Source organism: Aotus nancymaae, unplaced genomic scaffold (assembly GCF_030222135.1).
Source record: "Aotus nancymaae isolate 86718 unplaced genomic scaffold, 86718_ANA_hifiasm-v0.15.2.pri h1tg000020l, whole genome shotgun sequence".
Classification (NCBI taxonomy): Eukaryota; Metazoa; Chordata; class Mammalia; order Primates; family Aotidae; genus Aotus; species Aotus nancymaae.
Window position 1 is genome coordinate 15994469 of NW_026988432.1, and position 22393 is coordinate 16016861.

The following is a 22393-nucleotide window of genomic DNA, read 5'->3' on the forward strand; positions in this document are numbered from 1 at the left end:
CTTCTTTTAACTAACTGACTGTTCTGTGAGGAGATATAATCAAAGCATACTGGTAATGTATGAATCTTACTATACTTAGGATTTCTGAATTCCCTGCAAATACTGGTGGCCAGGTATGTATATATTTTTTTTTAAATGGCCTAATTTTAGTTAGTTTTTTACCCCTCTACGAGCATTTATTGAGCACTTACTGAGTTCCAGTCATTGCCTAGGTACTGAAGAAAGAATATAAGACAGACCAGATCCCTGTCCTTGGGGTCTTGTTTGTAGCTAAGGGAGATGAAGGTAAATAAAGGTCAATATAGCCTGTCAGTTGACTAGATGCTGGGTGTGTGTGTAGGATTCCTGCCTTTTAAGGAACTCACTTTTCAGTGTGGGAGACACAAGGACACAGAATATGATCATTCTAGAAAGGGCTCCTAGGAGAACATAGAAGTGGTGTCTAACCCAGCTGGAGGGGAACCGGAAGACTTCTTGGAGGACGTGATAGACATTTGGGCTGAAAGCAACGTGCTTCTCCCATCTCTAAGCCGTTCTTTCTCTTAGCTCGGGATGCTGTCCTGCTCTTGTTTGGTTCCATGCCAGAAGGACAGCATCCTGAGCTAAGAGAAAGAACGACTTAGGGATGAGAGAGGCACGTTGCTTTTAGAGACGTGCAAGTGACTCAGAGTGGCTGGAGTCCGGGATTCAAGCCAGAACATAACGAAAAGAAGACTGGACAACTAACCATGGGCCACATCTTTTGCTCCAGTGTCTGGTGCATAGTAGATGCTCAATAAAGCATTGCATGGATGATTGAGTGAATGACAACTTGCTGATTTATGGAAAAGAGCACTTTTGCATTAGATTTTTGCTAACTGCACGTAATTAAAGGAGTTGATGTTCTTAGCAGATCTGATATTTTATCTGGTGGATAAAACTATTTTTTTAAAAAAAAGCCCAAATGGTAATCAGATTATGAAAGTAGTCATAATTGAGAGAGGTCACCTGGGTGATATATCACCCCATTCTAGATTTATGGACAGAAAGAAAAATCTCTTCAAATTATTGTCATAATGCTTTTGTCTCTTTATCTGCTTATTATAATCCAGTTTCAGGGATGGATGACATTTTTAAAATGCATAGTCCCTTTGGCCCTGAGAGCTCTTGTAGTGTCTCCCATCAGCTAAAGAAAAACAAACAGACGAGACTAACAGACGTCCCTCATGTTCAGCTATGTTAGCCCTAGAATCACTTCCTCAGGAAATCGTGTTTGTGTGTGTCTGTGGTTCTGTGGTTTCATTGATATTCCATTAGAGGGAAACACAGAGGAGTTTCAACAATTAAAACGATCATTTGAAGGACAGGAGTTCTTGGTGGAAGCCGGAATTGGATTTGCAGCTGTAGCAGTGGGGCATCGTGAATCACCTTAAATTCGGATTTCTTTGAGGCTTTGCTGCCCCTCCTTCTAATGTAGGTTAAATTTGACCCTGTTTTAAGTTACTCAATAACTTGAGAGCATGAATTAGAGAATTATTTTCTGAAATAGATTGGCTGTCTCAATAAACCAATTTAATCTGATTCTTGCGACCTATATCAGCTAATGATTTGTGAGAAATCTATCTTCATTTAAATCTGTATTTGTTGTTTTACTCCTAGTATTGCTACATCTCCAGGAAAAGTATCAGAATATGCATAAAGCAAGGAGATAATAATTTTCTCTGTTGATAGAAGTCAGTGAATTTCAGGAGAGACACAGGCTGAGGAATGGAAGAAAGCATGCTGCCATCCCTTACTGGCACAGTGACTGAATTAATATATGCCTTACCACTTCTTCTGCTTTGATAACTATGTTGAATTAAGCAGATAGAGATTTTCCATGTTATAGGTACTCATAAAATGGGAACGGACTGACAAAAGCTGTAGCAATAGCTCTGTGTGGCGTGAAGGTCATGATATGCTGCCTGACAAGATGTATTATCATCTAATTAGGATTTGGTTATTGAAAGCATGTTTTTTTGTATTTGGCAAGACCTAATAATACAGGTGGACTCTGAACACAGGGTGGCTTTTAAAATCCTGTCAATTTTATTTTCTGGCCTGGAAGACTCTTCTAATGATTTTCAGCTTGTAAAATGCATGCCTGTTAAATTAGACTGTTTTTTTAATTCATAGGTAGAATTTGGGTAATTAAAAAATACTAACTTATTGATTTTAGATACTTTTTGTGACTATTCTCAGAAAGATAACTTATTGAGAATTTTTTTCATAAAGGAAATGAAAACTGAAACTCAAGAAGTTACTTGTGGATTAAACAGGCTTAATTCTACAGGGTATGCATGACTATTTGGGAAATATTTTTGTCTTACTGAATTAGGATAGTAGTTTTTACCAAATGGAACTTAATTACTTTAACTAAAATGACTAGCTTAGGACAAATAAAATTTTGTATTGTAAAAATAGACATTTTTATTTTTAAACTAGTTTTAGTTAAGCAGTACATATATACACGTGCACTTAAAACAAAACTGAAAATCCATATACTGTGACTAGCAGCAGCACAGACTTTCCTACTTGCGCACATCTGAAATGCTTTAGAATGAATTCACCCCAATCAAAAACATATCCTTTTACATTGGTAGAAATTACTATTAAGTGTTGATCATTATCGATTAATTCAAATGTTTAATGGCTCCCAACAGCTTACAAATATGACTTGAATATTTTACTTCTCCGAAAATTGAATACATTTGATGTCATGAAGGACAATTGCAATGACTCTAACAAGACCAGTTCAAGGCTTAGGGACTGTCTCTCTTAGTTTCAAGAAAAAGAATTGGATTTTATTTGGGCTATATATGTGAGTATAATTACAGATCATGACACACACACTCCTACACACACACACAAAATACTATATTTGGAATATTATTTACATTTGAAATAGCTTACATAATTTAAAAAATGTTCTGAAAGTAAGTTGTTTCTTATTGATGACAGGACACTTTTTTTTTAAATAGAAGTCGTTAACATTTAAAATTTTTAATTAAATGAATTATTGATTTCTATCCGACATAGAAATTGTATTTACAGTGGTTTTTGTTTGTTTTGCTTTGAGGGTAGTTAGTGACAGTAGGAGGTGAGCACTGTGTTCTAAATTGGTTATTTTTTTCTTATCTCTTAAATACTTTGTGTGTGGTCTTGGATATAAAAGTGTGAATAATCCATAACCTCACATTTCAGTTCCTGGCTCCTTAGAAAGTTGAATATTCTTGTTATGGAGATAATGAGGGAGTGAGTGAGAGCAGGATGCATTTTCATCCTGGCGTTATTGAATAAATTGGTGCCCAGTGTGTGCCATGTACTGTGCTGGGCAAGCTTCATTAGTCTGTAAAATGTGTCCATTTAGAGCGGAGGAAGGAGCTCAAGCTAAATAATTGGTAAAAGGGATGATGAATCTGAGCATTTCCCAGAGCTGATTCTGTAATCACAGCCCAGGGTTTAGAAAGGGAGGGATTTACAAGGCGAGAAGTGACTGTGGACTAGAGACAGTGGCGATCTGAGGACCTGCAGACCAGCTCCAGCCTGGTGCACAGAAACTCTTATAAGTACATAGCTGCAGCTTTGCAGAGATGAGAAGAATTGAAGTGCCGTTAAGGTTTAATCTCTGTAAACATAAGTATTTGTGAGTCATAGTCTCTTCCACCTCCTTTGTTTCTTTCTAGAAGGCTTATTAATGGAAATACCTATTTCTTTATTGTCTAATAATAGACCTGGTGAAATATAACCACATAAATAAAATTATGTGGTAAAGCTAGTTTCCCAATAGTTGTCTAAATTATACATAGAAGTCAGGACTTTGCTAGTTATAAAATCTCAAGATTCAGGAGAGTGTTGGCCATCTCTGTAACCTGCAGACACCACTCTCCTTGCTGAACTTTGTCACAGCTGTGCCCCTCAAATATGCCCTCTCCATCCAGTTGCCCCCCTGAGAAATCGGGGATCTTTCCTATACTTCTCCCTCACTCTCAGCTCTATACTTCCAGCCGATCTCCAAGCCCTCTTCCTCCTCCTTCATCCCCACCTTCATTCCAGCCTTGCCCCTCTCCCTTTTAGTTCAGCCCCTGCCAATTCATGTCTCACTCTGCCGCCAGAGTGGCTTAAAAAGAAAAACCAATGCACAAGTGAGTATTACTCAGCCATAAAAAGGAAATTCCAATACATGTTACAACCTGGCTGGACCTTGAAAACATGCTTAGTGAAATAAACCAGACAAATATTAGGACAGTGGTTGAAGGACAAATAGTGTACGACCCCACCACTCTTATGAGGTACCTGGAACAGGCAAATTCTTAGAGCCAGAAAGGTGACAGGTTAGCAGGGGCTGGGGGCGGGAGAAACGGGGAGCTGTTGTTGAATAAGTATGGAGTTCTGTCTGGGATGATAAAAAGCTCTGGAAAGGGCTGGGTGAGGTGGCTCACGCCTGTAATCCCAGCACTTTGGAGGCTGAGGTGGGTGGATAACTTGAGGTCAGGTGTTTGAGACCAGCCTGGTCAAATAGCGAGACCCCATCTCTACTAAATGTAAAAAAATTAGCTGGGCGTGGTGGCATTTGCCTGTAGTCCCAGCTACTCAGGACTCTGAGGCAGGAGAATTGCTGGAACTTGGAAAGCGGAGGTTGCAGTGAGCCGAGATCAAACCACTGCACTCCAGCCTGGGCAATGGAGTGAGACTCAGTCTCAAAAACAAAACAAAACAAAAAAAAAACAGAAAAAAAAAAGAAGAAACGCTCTGGAAATAGATGGAGATGATGGCTACACATGATGGGGACTTAAAGCCACTGAATTTTACACTTTCGAATGACTAAAATAGTAAGAACTTTAATAGTGATAATAACGCAGTTATAACGGTTACACTTGCCCCCCTGAGGTCTTCACAACTCCAGCTTCCAGCTCCTCCTGGAGGCCTGAACTTTGTCAGCACCACTGGATTTGGGTTGGAAGAGGAGGAGAAAGGTTTGGACGACATCCTGCCCCTTCTCCCCTCACCTCCTGGTGCTTCCCTCTTCACTCCCCTTCACCCACCCTGCACCGGCTCTCTCTCTCTCTTCCTCCCCTGCCTTCCTCCCTCCCCCCTGCCCCCTCCCATCCCACCTTCCCCACCTCCCCACTCCTCCCTCTCCCTCCCTCTCTCCCTGGGCCTTGTTTTGCTCTCTGCTTCTGCTGCCCCCTAGTGACCTGGCCCATCCCAGCTGCAGGGACAGCCACTCTGGTCCTTGGGACCACCCCTGCTTTAGAGCGCTGGAGCAGAGTGGGCCTTAACCCCGTTTCTGGATCCGTGCCTCCTCCAGCCCGGCTGATTAGTCATCGTGAGGACTGCTACACTGCACACCCGCTGGGCACGCCCGTCCTCCAGGCCGTGCCCTTCGTCTCCTTCCCGCCTCCCCTTACAGTGATATTGGCTATGAGAAGAGCTAAACCACCTGCCGTGTGCTGCTCTACATGCTCAACATGTTCATCTTCACATTGCATTAGTCCATGCAGGGGGATCTGAGTCACTTACTGGAGGTCCCAGGCTCTGGTCCCCGTCCGTCTGTAACCACCCTGGGCACTGCCTCCCCTCGTCTTGGCCTCAGTGCCTTTGTGTCTGCTGAGTCCTCAATCTTGAAATTGAAATGGTGCCTTTTCTTGAAATATCCTTCCTGGCTGCCCAAGACGGACATAGGTTTTCCTTCTTCCAGTTCCACCTGATAATCCCGCGCGAAGCCCAGATCAATCACACGACTGCAGTTTCTTCATGTCTGGCATGGCTGTCTGTATTCCCCACCGGCTTTAGCAGCAGAGGGCCCTATCTTTTTCTCTTTAGATTCTCCTTATACTCAATATATATTTGAATGTACCTGTGTTAATAGTAGTTATTTGTTACTCTAGGGCTTTCTTTGGGAAATATGAATATGAAGTTAGATAAAAACTTTGTTTCTAAAAACACACTAAAGTACACTGAGAATATTACCACTTTATTTTTCTAAACCAATACCTATGGATTGGGTTTTATATATACAAAATTGCCAGTGCAGTGGTGTACACCTGTAGTCCCAGCTACTCCGGAGGCTGAGGTGGAAGGACCACTTGAGGCCAGGAGTTGGTGGCTTCAGTGAGCTATGGTTGTGTCACTGCACTCCAGCCTGGGCAACATGACAAGATCCCATCTCTACAAAAAAATTCTTTTTGGAAAAGTAGCTGGGCACGGTGGTGTGCATCTGTAGTCCCAACTACTCGGGAGGCTAAGGCAGGAAGATTGCTTGAGACCAGGAGTTCAAGGATGCAATGAGCTATAATCATGCTTGTGAATAGTCACTGCACCCTAGCTTGGGTAGCATATCAAGAATCCATCTCATATAAAAGAAAGGAAGATAGGAAAAACACATTCAAATTCTCTGGAAGGCAGAGCAGTGGCCATTAGTGGCAGAGATGGGGCAGATGGATGAGCTGCACAAGGCACAAAGAGACCTTCTGGGGTGGCGGAAATATCTTGATTGGCATAGCGGTTACACAGGTGAGTACATTCGTCAAAACTGGTTGAGCTGTACACTGAAAATATGTGCATTTTATTGCTGATACACTTTGCCTGAAAGTTGACTTCAAAATAAATTTAAAAAGACAAGAGGAGAAATCTGGATTTTTCACTGGGTTAGAAAAGATGGATTAATGATGGATGGTGCTGGATTGCAGAACTGTTCCGTATCTAGTTTCAAGGTTTGCACTTTTTTCTTTCCTTCTTACCTTGCCTAAATGGAAAATCAGCCCTCATTGAGTTACTGCAGCTGGAAGTAAGAAAAAGCAGAAGTAATGAGCAGACTGACAGCTGACTCCCTGCAGTGCTTAATTTTAGTACCAATGCCTTTAGGAATTCTTTGCAACTTCAGTGTAAGGCTTAATTCGTGCGATGAATCATCAATATTGAGGGTAGGTAGAGAAATTGCAGCAATAAACACTCTGCTCAAGGAAAATAATGTTATGAATGGCTTTTGAATAGACTTATTTAAAGAGATATCTATAAAACCCACTGGGCTTTTACTTTACCATTCTTTTCAAATGTTAATATAGAATGTTCTTTGGGCAATTTGAAGAAATTTAAAGAAATATATATTTTTTTAATGTGTGAAAGTAAATGAGTCTTAACAATTAGGTAGGTTTTTGGTTTTTTCATTGAGCCAAGATTTGCCCTCCCTCCTTCTCCTTCCAGCCTTAGGGTACCTGAAATTAATAAAGCTCTACTTGTCATAAATCATATATGTTCTTTAGTACTTTGAAGGAATGCTGAATGTGTTTGGGGAATTTATTCAGTGTCCCTTCTTGACGGTCAAGGTGAACCACCATACGATACTGCTGTGGAGAGGGAGATTAACCGGCCAAATTGAAATTTATTCAGCTACTTTGTGGCCTGCTATAGCTATGCAAAGGAACACAGGAATTATGGCCAAAGTTCAGACTCTAAGGAGGAATTCATCATCATGTCTTTGCGAAGTTCCATCAGATAAGGAATTACCTTTAATTTGGAGCTATCATGGTGACTTCTGGTATCATTGCCCATAGTGTTGAAATAATAGATCCATATTTCAAAGGATAAAGAATGTTTGGACCCCTTCCTATATGCTGTCACTAATGGCAAATGATGGCTATTGTTTATGTTCTTTGCTCAGCTCTTTCTGGTTGTCTGGAAACAGTTATTTAAAAACAAAGTTGCATCTGTAGGCCTATCTCCAAAATAGAATACACAATAATTTTGAAAATATTTTGCATTCTGGAGCTTGACAGAAAACTCAGGTAAGGTAACCACTGTTAGAGCAACAAGCTGATTTCGAGGTAGGTGTCTCCAGAGTAATATACTAAATCTGAGAGATTCAGGGAAGGGCTAATGGAAAATGATGTAGATCTGAGGTCAACAAATAGTAGCCTGTTTTTGTAAATGCAGTTTTATTCAAACTGTTGGGGAGGAAAAGTTCTTGCTTTAGGGTCAGTGTCAGGGGCATGCAAACAGAAGTCACCAAAAACATGTTAAAGAGGAGAAAACGTTTATGTATGCATACAACATGTGCCCAAATGAATTTAAGGATTAGATACTTAGCCAGGGAAAGGGAGGGACTGAGAAAGGCCGCCATGGGAAGAACAGATAGGTATCTTTATGAAAGGCAAATAGATTTTTAGGAGTTCAATCAGGAGATAAGAGTGTGATAAGGTGTGTGTTTGCCTGTGTGAGTGGTCTTTCTGTCTTCTTTGTGGTCATGAAACTACCCTGGAGAGGGGATTTATGTGGGTTTATCTTTGTTTATGGCAGTTGTCATTTCTCAGAAGTTTCTGCTTTTATTCTGATAAGGGATGCTTCACAAGTCTTTCTGCATCTATTGAGTCTCAAATGCCTTCAGCTTAAAATAGTCTGTATACCAACTCTGGGGTTTCCAGTGGGTCCCCACAGAACATAGCCTTGCCCATTCCTTGAGATACTGCCTAGACTGCTTTCACACTTTGATGGCGGAGTTGAGTATCTATGAAAGAGACTGTAGGGTCCGCAAAGCTAGAAGCTGGGTATACTACCCGCCTCTTTCCAGGAAAAGGTTGTGGGTCCCTGACATGAATCAAATATGAGGGAAAATATTTTAAAAAAACAAGAAATTGACTTAAGGTTTCAATTTGTTCTGGAATTTTTGATTGGTAAAAAAAAAATTAGAAGTAGGGAAAATGTGTATTTCATTTTATTAAAATGTGAATTTGTACATGGAAAGTTTCTCTGGGCCTTTGGGGGCCCTGTTATCTTGGACATAAAGAGTAGGGGCCCTGGAGGCCTGTAGCAGAGAGAGGCCTTTGCTCTCCAAGGGAGCTTGTCTACTTGGAGGGCCTTGCAGCCCTAATGCATACCCACCAGTCCTCAAACCCTTAACCTCCAGTGATGAATTTGCATGCTTCCCTGGTCTGCAGCTGTCTCCAGACCTTAAGTTACCATCTTAATATCTTGCATCTCTTGAGGTCTGTGGTTGGAGTCTGCCTTATGATGCTGACAGGGTCCGTTGTGATGCTTAATCAAATAGAGGAAATGTCACTGTCCTTCGCCTGAGTTTTCTTCTCTCTCCAGTATCTCTGGAGTGGAAAGAACAGTGGGCCAGACTGTTGGCTCCTTAAATCCAAATGTCCTTTCTGGCTCTGAGAGGCAGTGATAGTTCTGTTTAGTAGTTCTGCTTAATCCCTACATGTGATCAATTGGATATACATGCTCAATTGAAAAAGAGTCTCATTCCAGTCCTCTGTCTATACTTCTCTCTTTCCCATGATTCTCTTTATATGATTCTTTCCTTCTGGTTGTACATCCAGGCTTCTTGAGGGTAGGACTCTTGTTTGCCATGGCACCCCTGGTGCCTTGAATAGTATATAAGGTGAGCTCACAATAAATGTCTGCTTACCCACCACTATATGCTTTGTACTGTCCAGCTGCTGGTAAGACTTCATAGGATTTTTGTTTTTCTCATTGGTTTTACCTGTGTGCTTGATTTGTCGGTTATTTCAGCTCTATTCAGAATTCCAGCAGTCAGGGTAATTGATCATCTTTATTTGCTCCGCCTGCCTGTCTGTCTGTCGGCATCTTTTATCACTCCCTCTTTCCAGGGAGCCTAGGGATCTCCTGACAGTCTTTTCTAGCTCTTCCCTGCCTTAATGACCATGAACAACTTTTTCTTGACTGTCACTCAGTGATCAGAGCAAATGAAGATAAAGCCATGTGTTTGATGAATGTCGGAGTTAACCTTGGCTTCCTGCACAATCCAGAAAGCTGTGCAGCTTCTTTTCAAGGTGGAGTGGGGACCCTCTTCATCTGGTAACAAGTTTGGGTAATAGGAATATCTTTCTTGATCTGGAAAGGATACTGATTAGACTTGAAGGAGGTTTTTCTATTGATAGTTGTTAAAAAAAAATTGAAGTTGTAGCTTTTTCTGTTAGGGTATGAGCTCTAGCTCAATGCATTCATTAAGTTGAAGGCATAAAGGGAGAACTTTCTAAGTTGCCTTCCATGTAAGTAGTTTAGATGCCCCCTCCCCCATCTCACATACATGTGCATCCTTGCCAGATTTATGCCGGATCACTTACGTAATATTTGTAAGTGATCTGTCAGGCATGAGAAGCATAGAACAAGCGGCCTGGCAGTACTGTCATGCGGTTGGAAACCTAGCAGTGTTTTCAGCAATTATTTAGGTCATAGAATATTTTTACTAGAAGGTACTTTAGGGGACTGTCTAGTCCAGAGTCCAGATTTTTCAGGGGAGGAAATAGGAGGCTCATCTAGAGGTTATTTGCTTAAGGTAACCTATCTTTGTAAGTACAGAATACGAGCTAGAATTCTTATCTCCTCATTCCTAATAGTAATGATTGGCAGATATCCAAACAAAAACCAACAATCATCATCACTCGTTGCAATACTGACATGTGACTTTAATTCCTAAAAATGTCTTGATTGCAATATACTTTGATTTTAAATATGCATCACCAAACTGTGGAGAGGTCAAATTTATTCATCATTTATTAACTTGACTTAAATGAAATGCACCTGGGGCTGGGTAAGTACTCTTTGGTGACCGTGGCTCTTGGTTAGTTGAGTTTTGCAGTGACAGAATTAGCACGTGCCCTACCAGAGCCCCCTGGCATAGCATGCCCTTGCCTCCATGGCACATCCAGACAGGGACAGCACCTAGATCCAATATAACTGAGGCCAAGACAGGCCAGTTGGGCCCACAGTTGTCCCAGTGGGCTGTGCTGGCAGGGCCAGGCCTTCAGTTGTGTGATGAGTCCCTGGGGTGACCTTGGCCTTCTAGATGGTGAGCTGTTTTCGTCCATTTCAACCACTGTTATTCTCTCTGTCCCACCCTGCTTGCTTCTGCCACCTCGGCCAGATGGCCTCTAGCACTGTCAGCATCCCCTTCCCTATTCCTTTGGTTATTTAAGATGTTTAAATAACTACAATTAAATCTAAGATGTTTAAATTAACAAAGGGCCTGTGTGGTGGCCCATGCCTATGATCCCAGCACTTTGGGAGGCCGAAGGAGGCAGATCACGTGAGGTCAGGAGTTTGAGACCGGCCTGGCCAACATGGCGAAACGCCATCTCTACTAAAAATACAAAAAAAAATTAGCCAGATGTCGTGGTACACACCTGTGGTCCCAGCTACTCAGGAGGCTGAGGCAGGAGAATCGCTTGAACCCAGGAAGTGGAGGTTGTGGTGAGCCAGGATTGCGTCACTGCATTCATCCTGGGTGAAAACAAACAAAACAAAACAACATGTTTAAATGGCAGTTTTCACTTTCTGGATTCTTTGCTCCATCAAATACAGCAAACCAGGATGCTCATAGAAAGAAACTGTGCAAATGTTAGGGCTTGGCCAATGGAATTCTCAGTTGAGATTTGTCAAAGTCCTGCTCCATTGAAACAATGACTGTAGTTACATCAATTGGACTACACACGTATGCAGCAGCTGTGTTCTGGAAGGATTGCTCTTTGCTACCAAAGGACAAAATATGACACATCTGTCACCGGGCATACCCATTCTTGCCACTAATTGGAGTGTTTGCTAAGATGCAATATAACGGAGTGGCTGGCAAGCCAGCTGAAATACCAGATGAAATGGAAGTGTGGTTATTTTGTTTAATCCCGTTTCAAATATTTATATTTTATTGAAGATTTAAGTAGATGGCCTGTCTCAGAAAGATGTGCTATTTCAACAGGAAAAGAAAAGCAACGTAGTGCCTATTAATTTCTGCATTTGAGTTTTTTCTCAACACAAGCGCTGAATTGAAGGTTCTCATAGAGACTATCAAATGGAACAATTCAAGGTCAGCCAGATATAATCAATATCAGTTCAGGCCACAGTTCCACAGAGAGGCTTCATAATTAATCCCACTGTCACAGAATGTATGAAGATTCTTAAGAGTGTAAGCAGAGTAAAACTATCTGGATTACCCACTTCGCTGGCTTTTTTATCCTTGGGTTCATATGCCTGGACTTCTAAAAGCAACTGCGATTATAAAAATTCAGTGTTGGAGATCTTTGCTATTTTACCACTTACCAAATTAAAGGGCACACTTTGCCACACCCGTGGCTTTTCAAAAGATTCATAAAATTATGTATAGTTTTTAAAAAGAAATTTTTATTTTATAAAAATACATTGTTATTGTAAGGACCCCCAAAAGCACCAAATATTTATGGCCTCAAAATAACAACACCACCACAAACACCCATTTCTTTGTCTATATATTGTTCAATTGATATTAGTCATGTAACCATGCACAGTTTTATGAAGATATGTTTGAAGTAAGTTCTATCTTGGGAGCCATCCTTTTTTTGAGAATACCTTCCCTGAGCCACTATTTTCTTTGTGGTCTGTTTTTCTCTTTGATCTTGACTTAAAGTTTTTTTTCAAATAAATTGTAGTGACATTTAAAAATTGTTCTCATGTATTTTCTTGCATACTTGTTCTTATGCATTCTGCCGAAGTACTCTTTCCTTTTAAAACATAATGCATATTTTATCGGAGTATCACATCTTGCCCTTCCTGTAAGGAAAACGATGCCAAACACAGGTCTCTGAAGCAGCCCCCAACCTTTTTGGCGCCAGAGATCGGTTTTGTGGAAGACAATATGTCCACAGGACGGATGGGTGGGGAGCGATGGTTTCAGGATGAAACTGTTCCACCTCAGATCATCAGGCATTCATTAGATTCTCATAAGGCGTGGACAACCTAGATCCCTCACATGGGAAATTCACGATAGAGTTCATGCTCCTTTGAGAATCTAATGCCATTGCTGATCTGACGGGAGGTAGAGCTCAGGCGGTCATGATCGCTCGCCAGCTGCTCACTTTCTGCTGGGCAGCTAGTTCCTTACAGGCCATAGACTGGTACCGGTCCATGGCCTAGGGGTTGGAGACCGCTGCCCTAAAGTAATCACTGATATGTGTTTATTATAACACACTTGACAGGGAACTCTGAATTTCTTTTCTAGTCTATATGGACTTTGTTTCCATTCTTTCTTCTTTCTTCAATAGTTGACTCACATCTTTAGACTTCATGATGAACGTGGGAAAGAATGATTCATCATTAGCTTTGGTCCATAGCCTCATAAATTTTCTTCTCTTTACCTAACGAATCATCATCATTACTAATTATCCTCCAGAAAATAAACTGGAATGCAGAACAGGCTGGCTTCATGTAGAACAAATCAGTGCATAAATCAGAGAGGCTGCTGTCAGAATGGCTTAAGCGGCTGAGCGTGGAAACGAGGAACTGTTTTTCCATTCTGCTTTTGTGTTCAGCTTGAATTGTAAGGCCTAGAACTTACTTGGATAGCATTGGAAATTGAATAGGAAAATCTAATTTTAAGGGAGCTTAACACAAATTGGGAACATTACTTGGAACATAAATTCATGAATAAAATTGCATATTGGTTTTTGTTGACAAATGATGGTGCGCAGATTTTGGGGTAGGGCCAGGAAGAACACTTGCATGCCTCCTCCCAAGCTGTTCCAAGTGGCAGCTCTTTGATAGCCAGGAAGTGCCTCTGGGCGGATCTGTGCCTCAGCACAGAGCACTATACTGAGTGCTGAGGAAGTAGAGAACAGGCACTGTCTTCCCTGAACTTTTCACTGCGTGGAAGTATGTGGATCCCCTGAGCTCATTTGACCTTCAGCCACAACTGCATCATCCCTGCTTGGCCAGGGAGAAAGCAGGCTCAGAGAGAAGGTAAATAAATGACTTTGGTCCGGTGTCACAGCTGGTTAGTGACAGAGCTAGGCTTTGAACCCAAGGTTCTTTCAGGCCCAAACCTCTGTTCTTCCCACTTTGCTAAGCTGCTTCCCACACTGTTATACAGAAATTAAGGTAAATAATATGGAAGGAAAGAAGGTTAATATGTAAATCAGTGGTCACTGTTTTGACATGATGTCATGAAACATTTTTGTCCTCACCCTCATTTACATTGAGGGTGTTTGTCCTGAGTGCAGTTGTTAAGGAAAAGTCTCTCCAAATTCGTAGAATTGCAGGAGTCTGTAAATTTTCATATCCTGCCTCAGTTTTGTTGTTTCTACCCACCTGTATCTCAACGTGATCAGTCCTTCCCCGCAGGCACAGCCACATCTCCCTAGAGTCAGTCGTATTCTTGCCTGATCTCTGTGTGTGCACTTTAACACTGAAGAGAGATAGAGCAGGATTCACCAACAAACCCTGGATTTTGTTTCGTTTTAAGAAAAAAAAAAATGTATTACCTTGGGTATAAAATTATAAAAGAATTTTATCCTACTCGTGAACACCTTGGGGATTTCTGCTTCCATTCTTCAGTCCCTGCTGCAGCAGTTCACACATTTTCCCCTTTCTAAGCTCTGCATACTAACTTCCCCTTGCACCTGTGGCCGGTGGTCACCACGTGGGCAGCACAGACCAGATCCTCTGGTTTTGAGCACCTTGACTTAACCTTCACTGCTCCTCTTTGCTCAAATTCCTCTGTTCAAAAAATAATAAGTGTGTCTAGATTCTCCCCCCTCTCAGCTACTCTCCTACCCCATTTACTTCCTACTCTATTGTACCCCTCATACTCTGCTGATCCTACTCTTAAAAATAATAGCAACCTCCTAGTCACCAAACTCCGAGGTCTTTTCTCAGCACTCACTCCCTGTGACCGTGGGCTGCTCGGAGTCTTTTGCTGGGTGCTGGGATCCATTGATGGATCTCCTCCTACTCCTGCCCCGTCCTTTATGCCAGGTTTAAGAACAGCTTCTCCCCAGGAGGCTCTCTCCTTTTCATTTTGTCTATCTCTGGATTATCTTGCTTCTCTGTGGACGCTGCCCAATCTCATAGGTCCTGGCCTGACTTTCCTCTGCAACATCAGTCAATCAGTCAGCTTCTCTTTGACTCTTTTTTTTTTTTGAGACGACATCTCACTCTGTCATCCAGGCTGGAGTGCAGTGGCATGATCTCGGCTCACTGCAATCTCCGCCTCCCGGGTTTAAGCAATTCTCCTGTCTCAGCCTTCTGAGTAGCTGGGATTACAGATGTGCACCACCACATCCAGCTAATTTTTTTATTTTTAGTAGAAACAGAGTCTCGCTATGTTGGCCAGGCTGGTCTCGATCTCCTGGCTTCAAGTGATCTGCCTGCCTTGGCTTCCCAAAGTGCTGAGATTACAGGCATGAGCCACTGCGCCCGGCCTTCTCTTTGACTCTTTAATATTCCTGAATAACTTAAATACCTTCCAAGCACCTGCTATGGAATATGGCCTGAACAGAACTCACTGTATTTCTCTTCGTGATCCCTGTTTCTCTTAATGACGCTACGCTCCTCTCATGGCTCCGTTTTTGGCTTCTTTCCCTGTGCATCCTCATTGCAATACCCTGCAAGATCCTGCTGGAATTCTGTGAACCTCTCCTCACATCTCATCATTCCCTGCTAATCACCACTATTCATTTCAGCTACTCATTAACTCTTGCCTAATGTTGTAATAGCCTCCCAATAGGTCTTTCCAGCCTTCCCTCAATGAATCATTCTGCTACTCTTAACCTTTCTGGTGTTTTCCCATTGCTCACTCTAAAGTCCTGAATCCTTGGCCTGGCACTGGGGGCTGCCCAGAGTCCAGGTCCGCAATCTGTGGCCTCTGCCTGACTAATGTCATTTCCTCCTTCCCTGTGGGATCTGCTATCCCTGGTTGGGCCTGGGGAGAGTACTTACAGGTTCTCTGCGAGTTTTATTTCTTTAAGAGGCATCTGTGGCTGGGCGCAGTGGTTCACACTTATAACCCCAGCAGTTTGGGAGGCTGAGGAGGGCAGATCACGAGGTCAGGAGATCGAGACTATCCTGGCCAACGTGGTAAAACCCATCTCTACTAAAATATAAAAAATTAGCCAGGCATGGTAGCACATGCCTGTAGTCCCAGCTACTCAGGAAGCTGAGGGAGTGAATCCCTTGAACCCAGGAGGCGGCGGTTGCAGTGAGCTGAGATCACGCCATTACACTGTCTTAAAAAAAAAATAGGCATCTGTATCAGAGACCTTAAAGGCTAAAATGATCAAATTCTTAAAGAAGACTTCTCTAAGTTACTCTAGTATTAGAAACAATCCTCTAGCCAGTGTCCCAGGTAGAATATGAAATATTCTGTAATTGCCCACCTTCTTTCCTTTGCTCATGCTGATTTCATAACTTGAAAATAGCCTGTTCCCTGATTTCATGTGTCTAATTCCAAAATCCAGATTTTTCACTAAACTGCTCCTGATTCCTTCAGCTCCCTTAGGACACCTTGTATTTACATTACAATTGTTTAAGTACTCAGCACTCCCATCTCTAGGCCGGGACTTTCTTATGGGCAGTGACAAGATCTTAGTTACAAGGGACAAAAAGAAACATCATGCTTGACACATAGTAGATATTCAATGAAAATTTGAATGAATACAAGAATGAAAGAAAAGATATATCCACATGTTCCTTCTTACCTGACTTTAAGTTGTTTTTGGGTAGAATGTGGGTCTGATTTATATCCTACGGTATTTAGGGTTGTGCTTTGTGCATAATAGATTTTCCATAAATATTTCTTGAATTAGTGAATAGCTAAGTAGTTGATCCTGTTATGAACTTTCTGAATGCTACATTATGTATTTCACTTTCAGTAACTTAAGTGCTTTTAATATAGCTAACATATTTTAAAGCATGTTAATCTTTTGATTGTTACTAGTTTTTAACAGTGATTATTTTTGTCTTTGAACTGGTTTGCTTTTTCTTGCTTTTTTGTTTTGTTTTTTTTTGTTTGTTTGTTTGAGACAGGGTCTCACTCTGTCATCCAGGCTGGAGTGCAGTGGTGCAAACACGGCTCACTGCAGCCTCAACCTCCCAGGCTCAGGCGATTCTCCCACCTCAGCCTGCTGAGTAGCTGGAACTAGAGGCGCTGGCCACCATGCCTGGCTAGTTTTTGTATTTTTTGTAGAGATGAGGTTTCACCATGTTGCTCAGGCTGGTCTTGAATTCCTGAGCTCAAACGATTTTCCCTCCTTGGCCTCCCAAAGTGCTGGGATTGCAGTGTGAGTCCCCATGTTGGCCAGGTTGGCTTTTGCTGCATTCTTAATTTTGATTGTTAACACATTATATATCACAGGATGGGGCGGGGAGGGGGGTGCTTTCTTAGTTTCACAAAGGAAATTAGAAAAGAAAAAAGAAGGATCACTTTTAAGAAAAATGTGAAGGAGCTTATCTATTTGCTTTAGCTCCCATCTCTAGGTATTGGTGGGGTTCTAGGACTAGCAATATTTTCTGCAATAGTGGTTGAGTCATTCTTTCTAGAATCATCATGGCTCCATCCAGGAACATGTAATTTGGATGCTTTCAATGGGAAATGGAGTCAGGCAGCCTTGTTGAAATGCCAGTGGAGCATTAGAGGGGGTTCCCAAACTTCAGTGAAGTTGAACTAAGTTTCTTTGCTTCTCCTCCATACCAGGATGCTAACACTCTTTTTTTGTTGTTGTTGTTGTTGTTTTTAATTTTTACAATGAGGAAGACTTGCTGGTCTTCCCTGACAACCTTTTACTGTAGAATATTTGATTTCAATTACTGAATTAATGGTTCAGTCATCCCTCTATCGGAGGGCATTGGTTCCAGGACTCCCATGTATACCAAAATCTGCAAATACTCAAGGCCCACAGTCGGTGCTATAAAATCCAAGAATATGAAAAGACGGCCCTTGGTATCTGGGGGCTTTGCATCCTCAGAACACTGTATTTTTGATGTCATTTGCTCACAGATGCAGAATCCACTCATAGAAAGGGCTGACTGTATCTATTCAAAAAATTTGTACTTGAGTGGATCCATGTGATTCAAACCCGTGTTGTTCAAGGGTCAACTGAACTTGCTTTTAGTCGTGTTACTTGGTGCAAAGCTAAGTAGTAATGAAACAAACAAACTAACTGGAAGGTGTCAGGGATGCCTCTGTGATGAGCGTGCCTTTGTGATCCACTCCGCCTTAGGGTTCACTGCTGCTTCTGGTTTTGTTGTTGTTTGGGGTTTTTGTTTTGTTCTCTTCAAATGATTTGATGGGAAAGATCAAACATGCCTTCACATGCTTCTTCTGTAGTGTGACTTTAATTCTCTGTGAGAGAAGAACAGTCCCAACCCATGTATGTAAACGGAGCAAGCTAGTTACCGGAAGTACCTAGGCTTGTGAAGTTGCCTAAATCTTGCAATTAAGACTTGCAAGTGGATAAGTAGAGTGAGGAAAAAAGGTCAGACGATCTAAGGAGAGAAATTTACTTCTAGGAAATGCTACGTACTTATTGGAAGCAGGAGAGTTTCTCCAGTATATTTTAGAAGGATGACCCAGAGTTTGCTGAAATGTACAAAGCAGAAACAAAAAGATTCCCTCTTTGTGAAATGTGGACGCATCATCTACACCTATGGGAGGTTTTCATTTTTTTTTGGAAACGAACAAAGTATTTGGCGTGACGTGCTCCCTGAGACAACTCTCATTCACCTTTCACTGGGCGTTATTGGAATCCCATAGTTTCAAGAGTGGTAAATTTTTAGGCTTTTGGCCCAATGTCAAGACTTCTGAGCAACAGTATAAATCCATTAGATATGTTGACATCTCAACATCTTTGAAATAATTAATATTGTTTACATTATTTGTCTCTCTCAGAAATGAACACACCTGTGAGTACCGGATGCCTGTGAGCTCCCCATCACCTGCACTGCAAAGACGCAGAGCGGCGGCCTCTGAGAAGCAGCTCCTTCCCCTTCCCCTTGGCCTTGCCCTTCCTGCTCAAGGTCTACCATGGAGACGCTGTCCCAGGACTCCCTGCTGGAATGTCAGATCTGTTTCAATTACTACAGCCCCCGGCGCAGGCCCAAGTTGCTGGATTGCAAGCACACCTGCTGTTCAGTGTGCCTCCAGCAGATGAGGACCAGCCAGAAGGATGTGCGGTGCCCCTGGTGCCGTGGTGTCACCAAGCTGCCCCCTGGCTTCTCCGTGTCACAGCTCCCCGACGACCCGGAGGTCCTGGCTGTCATTGCCATCCCACACACTTCCGAACACACCCCGGTCTTCATCAAACTTCCCAGCAATGGGTGCTACATGCTGCCCCTGCCCATCTCCAAGGAGCGTGCGCTGCTGCCCGGAGACATGGGCTGCCGCCTGCTGCCCGGGAGCCAGCAGAAGTCCGTCACCGTGGTGACCATCCCTGCCGAACAGCAGCCTCTGCAAGGCGGGGCTCCCCAGGAGGCGGTGGAGGAGGAGCAGGACAGGCGGGGCGTGGTGAAAAGCTCCACCTGGTCGGGGGTGTGCACTGTCATCTTGGTGGCCTGCGTCTTGGTCTTCCTCCTTGGCATCGTGCTCCACAACATGTCTTGCATCTCTAAGCGCTTCACTGTGATTTCCTGTGGCTGAAGACAGCTGCAGGGAAGTCTCTGGTGGGTGCCAACTTAGGGGTTGAGCAGGTTGGTGATGAGATCCTGGTGAGAAGATGGGGGGGAGCGACACTGACCATTTGGTGCTGAGCGCTGGCCTCTGGGTTGCCTCTTGATTTACCCCAAGACAGACATGTAGGGCAGAAGGTGAGGTCTCAACAAGAAACCAGGCGAATTGTTCTGAGTGTTGATGGCAACAGCTTTGAAGATGATTGCATGCATCCTCATAATCATGTATTCAATGGACTGTAATTTATGATTTTTGAAAATCACGTTACGAGATAGACATAGTCTACTTAGACGTTAAACTGCACAAGTGCGTACAATGTGATCTTCTCTAAATGCAGATTAAAACAAAGATGCTAAGTATACAAGTAGAGTTAAACCTGCGAATCCGTGTAAAAATCCAGTAAAGACATGCACTGCTGGCTTCTTTACTTTTTTTTTTTGTTCTTTTTATTGAAACGCAGTCTTCATTTAGTTGCTAAGGCTTTTTATACATTTTGACTGGCACCAAAACAAAATAAGTCAAGATGGACAGTCGTTTTTTTGGAGAAAATATTTGAACAAGTGTCTCCAATGTGTTGTGTTTTGTCATGAACCTTCATTTTCTTCACGTGTAATTAGAGCTCGATACATGTTGATGAAACTGAAAGCTCAACAGGGGAGCAATAAACCGAGAAATCGTGAGACATGTCCAATCCCACAGGAACCCTGTAGGCTGATTTTCCTCAAGCCATCTCACAAAATAAGAATTTCAAATGTAAATATTGTGTATTTGTGTGTGTTTGTATGTGTGTCTAATTTGATTTACCTCAGGTGTTTGAGTCTTTGCAGAAGAATCCCGGGATTAAGACTTCATTGGGCATGGGTGAGTCAAGTCTCTGAAGCGGTGGCCACTTCATGGGCACCTGCACCCAGCGAGGAGTCTCCTACCTGTCACCTGCAACACTCGCTCCTCCTCTGTGTATTCGAGTCCTGCATTTTGTCAGAGGCAAACGGAGAGTAACAGAACAGTGTCTTTTCTCCTGGTTTTGGAATCTTGCGCTGGCCATGAGTGTTGTGACTGATGGCCAACCCGGTGGGCGTTTTAATAGATGGTCTGGCTCTTTTTTGAAAGATGCTCTTCCACGAGAGTTAAACCAGTTAGAATTCCAGTTTCCTCTTATTGATGTAGGAGAGAAGATCTCCTGTATTTTAACATGTTTTTACTGAGAAAAGTGGCAAGGTAAACTAACAGCTCAAATTCCCAAAATAAGTGGACCAGTTCTTCATATACTGTCAAATAGTCTTAAATGTGTAACGGTCTCTAGATGCTCATGAAGAAAGCTCTGCTAGACGTAAGTGATAAATTCCTGTCCCTGGGTGCATGTGCAACAGAAATACCTGTGAGCTTTACAGATCTCATCCAACTTATTTTATGGAATTCATGAAGCAAGTGGTATGTGACAAGGACTCCACTTATAAATATAACGTTTTTATGTTCCACTGAATCCCTGAAAATGGTGAGGAGGGTAGGGGGAAGTGAAGGAAAGACAAGCAGGGCTAATTCTAAAAAGCAAGGCTAGAAAATAGCCCTGAGAGGTCAAGATAATTTAATTTATTTACATGCTACCTGTTATCTTCAAGCAGCACAAAACATGCATATAAAAGTGATGGAATTAATGTGAAATAAAACAAAAATATAATGACTAGAATACAAAGCTAATATTGCTAATTGGCATGAGAATTCAACATAAAATTGGGAGCTCTGATTTTTCAAATTTTTCAAATTTATCATAAGACCTTTAGGAAATGTATTTGAAAGCTCAAAATAGAAATTAGGTTAAATGCCATTTTATTGTGTAAGCTATTGGGCATTATACAACAAATAATCTAGGATTTATTTGGTATTAATAATTTAAGCATCATATTAGCTGAATACTCTCCTCTATTGCATAATGTACTGTTGGGTTAGTGTCAATTTCTCGAACTCTCCCAGGCTGCTGTAATGCATGTCTGACCTAATTTCTGTTTCTCTTGGAGAAACACACACACACATATACACACCACAGAAATGTTGCATTAAGAATGCTACATTTCAAATAGACTTTACCCTCGCAATTTTAGGCTATGCCATATTCAAATTAATTTTGTGAGTGATATCTGCATATGTTTCTGTACAGTATGAAATGACTGACCCTGTAGTGTAGTATGTGATAGAGTTCTACTTGTTCAAGTAGGTTAGATATAGACACTAATGTGTGTGATGATAGTGTCCTGTGTTTCTTAGTGCCAATCTGTAGAGTAAAAATGTTCATAGAACTTTTACTTAAAAACAGTCCCGTGCTAGAGCTGCCATTAAGCAGTGCAAAATTAATTGGCAGTATGGTAGATTCTTGACCTTAAATTTAACGATAGCAACCAAAATCAGATTATTGTTTTTTTTCTTGCGAGTCTTATTGACATAAGAAACATTGTTTAAATTGTTTAAATGGATTCTGCCTGCAGTTATTTGTGTACCTGTTTGTTAGGGTGTGCATTCTTTGTGTGTGTGTGTGTGTGTGTGTGTGTGTGTGTGTGTGTGTGTGTGTGTATGTGAGAGAGAAAGAGAGAGAGAGAGAGAGAGAGAATCTCAGCCTGCCAGATAGAATTTTATAGGCTCAATGAAGTTTTAATGTTACTTGGCATCCTATTGTTCTGGCCTCTTCTGGCATTTACCAATGACCCTTAACAAACACATCTACCCATGTGACCAAAGTCCACTGACACAAGAGGCCAGAATTCTTACTTGCACATCAATGAAAAGTCACAACTGGAAAGCACAGAAAGTTAGAGCTGAACGCAGCCTCCGGTGGCTTCATTTTGTAGATGGGTCCGTTTTGTAATTCTGCAGAAAAGGGGGGGTATGAACTTTGCACTCCAGTGTCTTCTTGCTCCATCCCAGGTCTGTCTACATCTCTATCTGGCT

The 22393-nt window shown here is 42.0% G+C and overlaps 1 protein-coding gene across 5 annotated transcripts in view; it reads left to right on the forward strand.

Moving 5' to 3' along the window:
* The window catches only part of RNF152 (ring finger protein 152), an 82305-nt gene extending 60302 nt beyond the window's left edge, over positions 1–22003 (forward strand). For all 5 annotated transcript variants that reach the window (XM_012446460.2, XM_012446457.2, XM_012446459.2 and 2 more), the window contains one exon: positions 18677–22003. In XM_012446460.2, the coding sequence (XP_012301883.1) occupies positions 18812–19423 (612 nt within the window). In that variant the 5' untranslated portion in view covers positions 18677–18811 and the 3' untranslated portion in view covers positions 19424–22003. The remainder of the gene's footprint in view (positions 1–18676) is intronic.
* Positions 22004–22393: the final 390 nt, after the last annotated feature.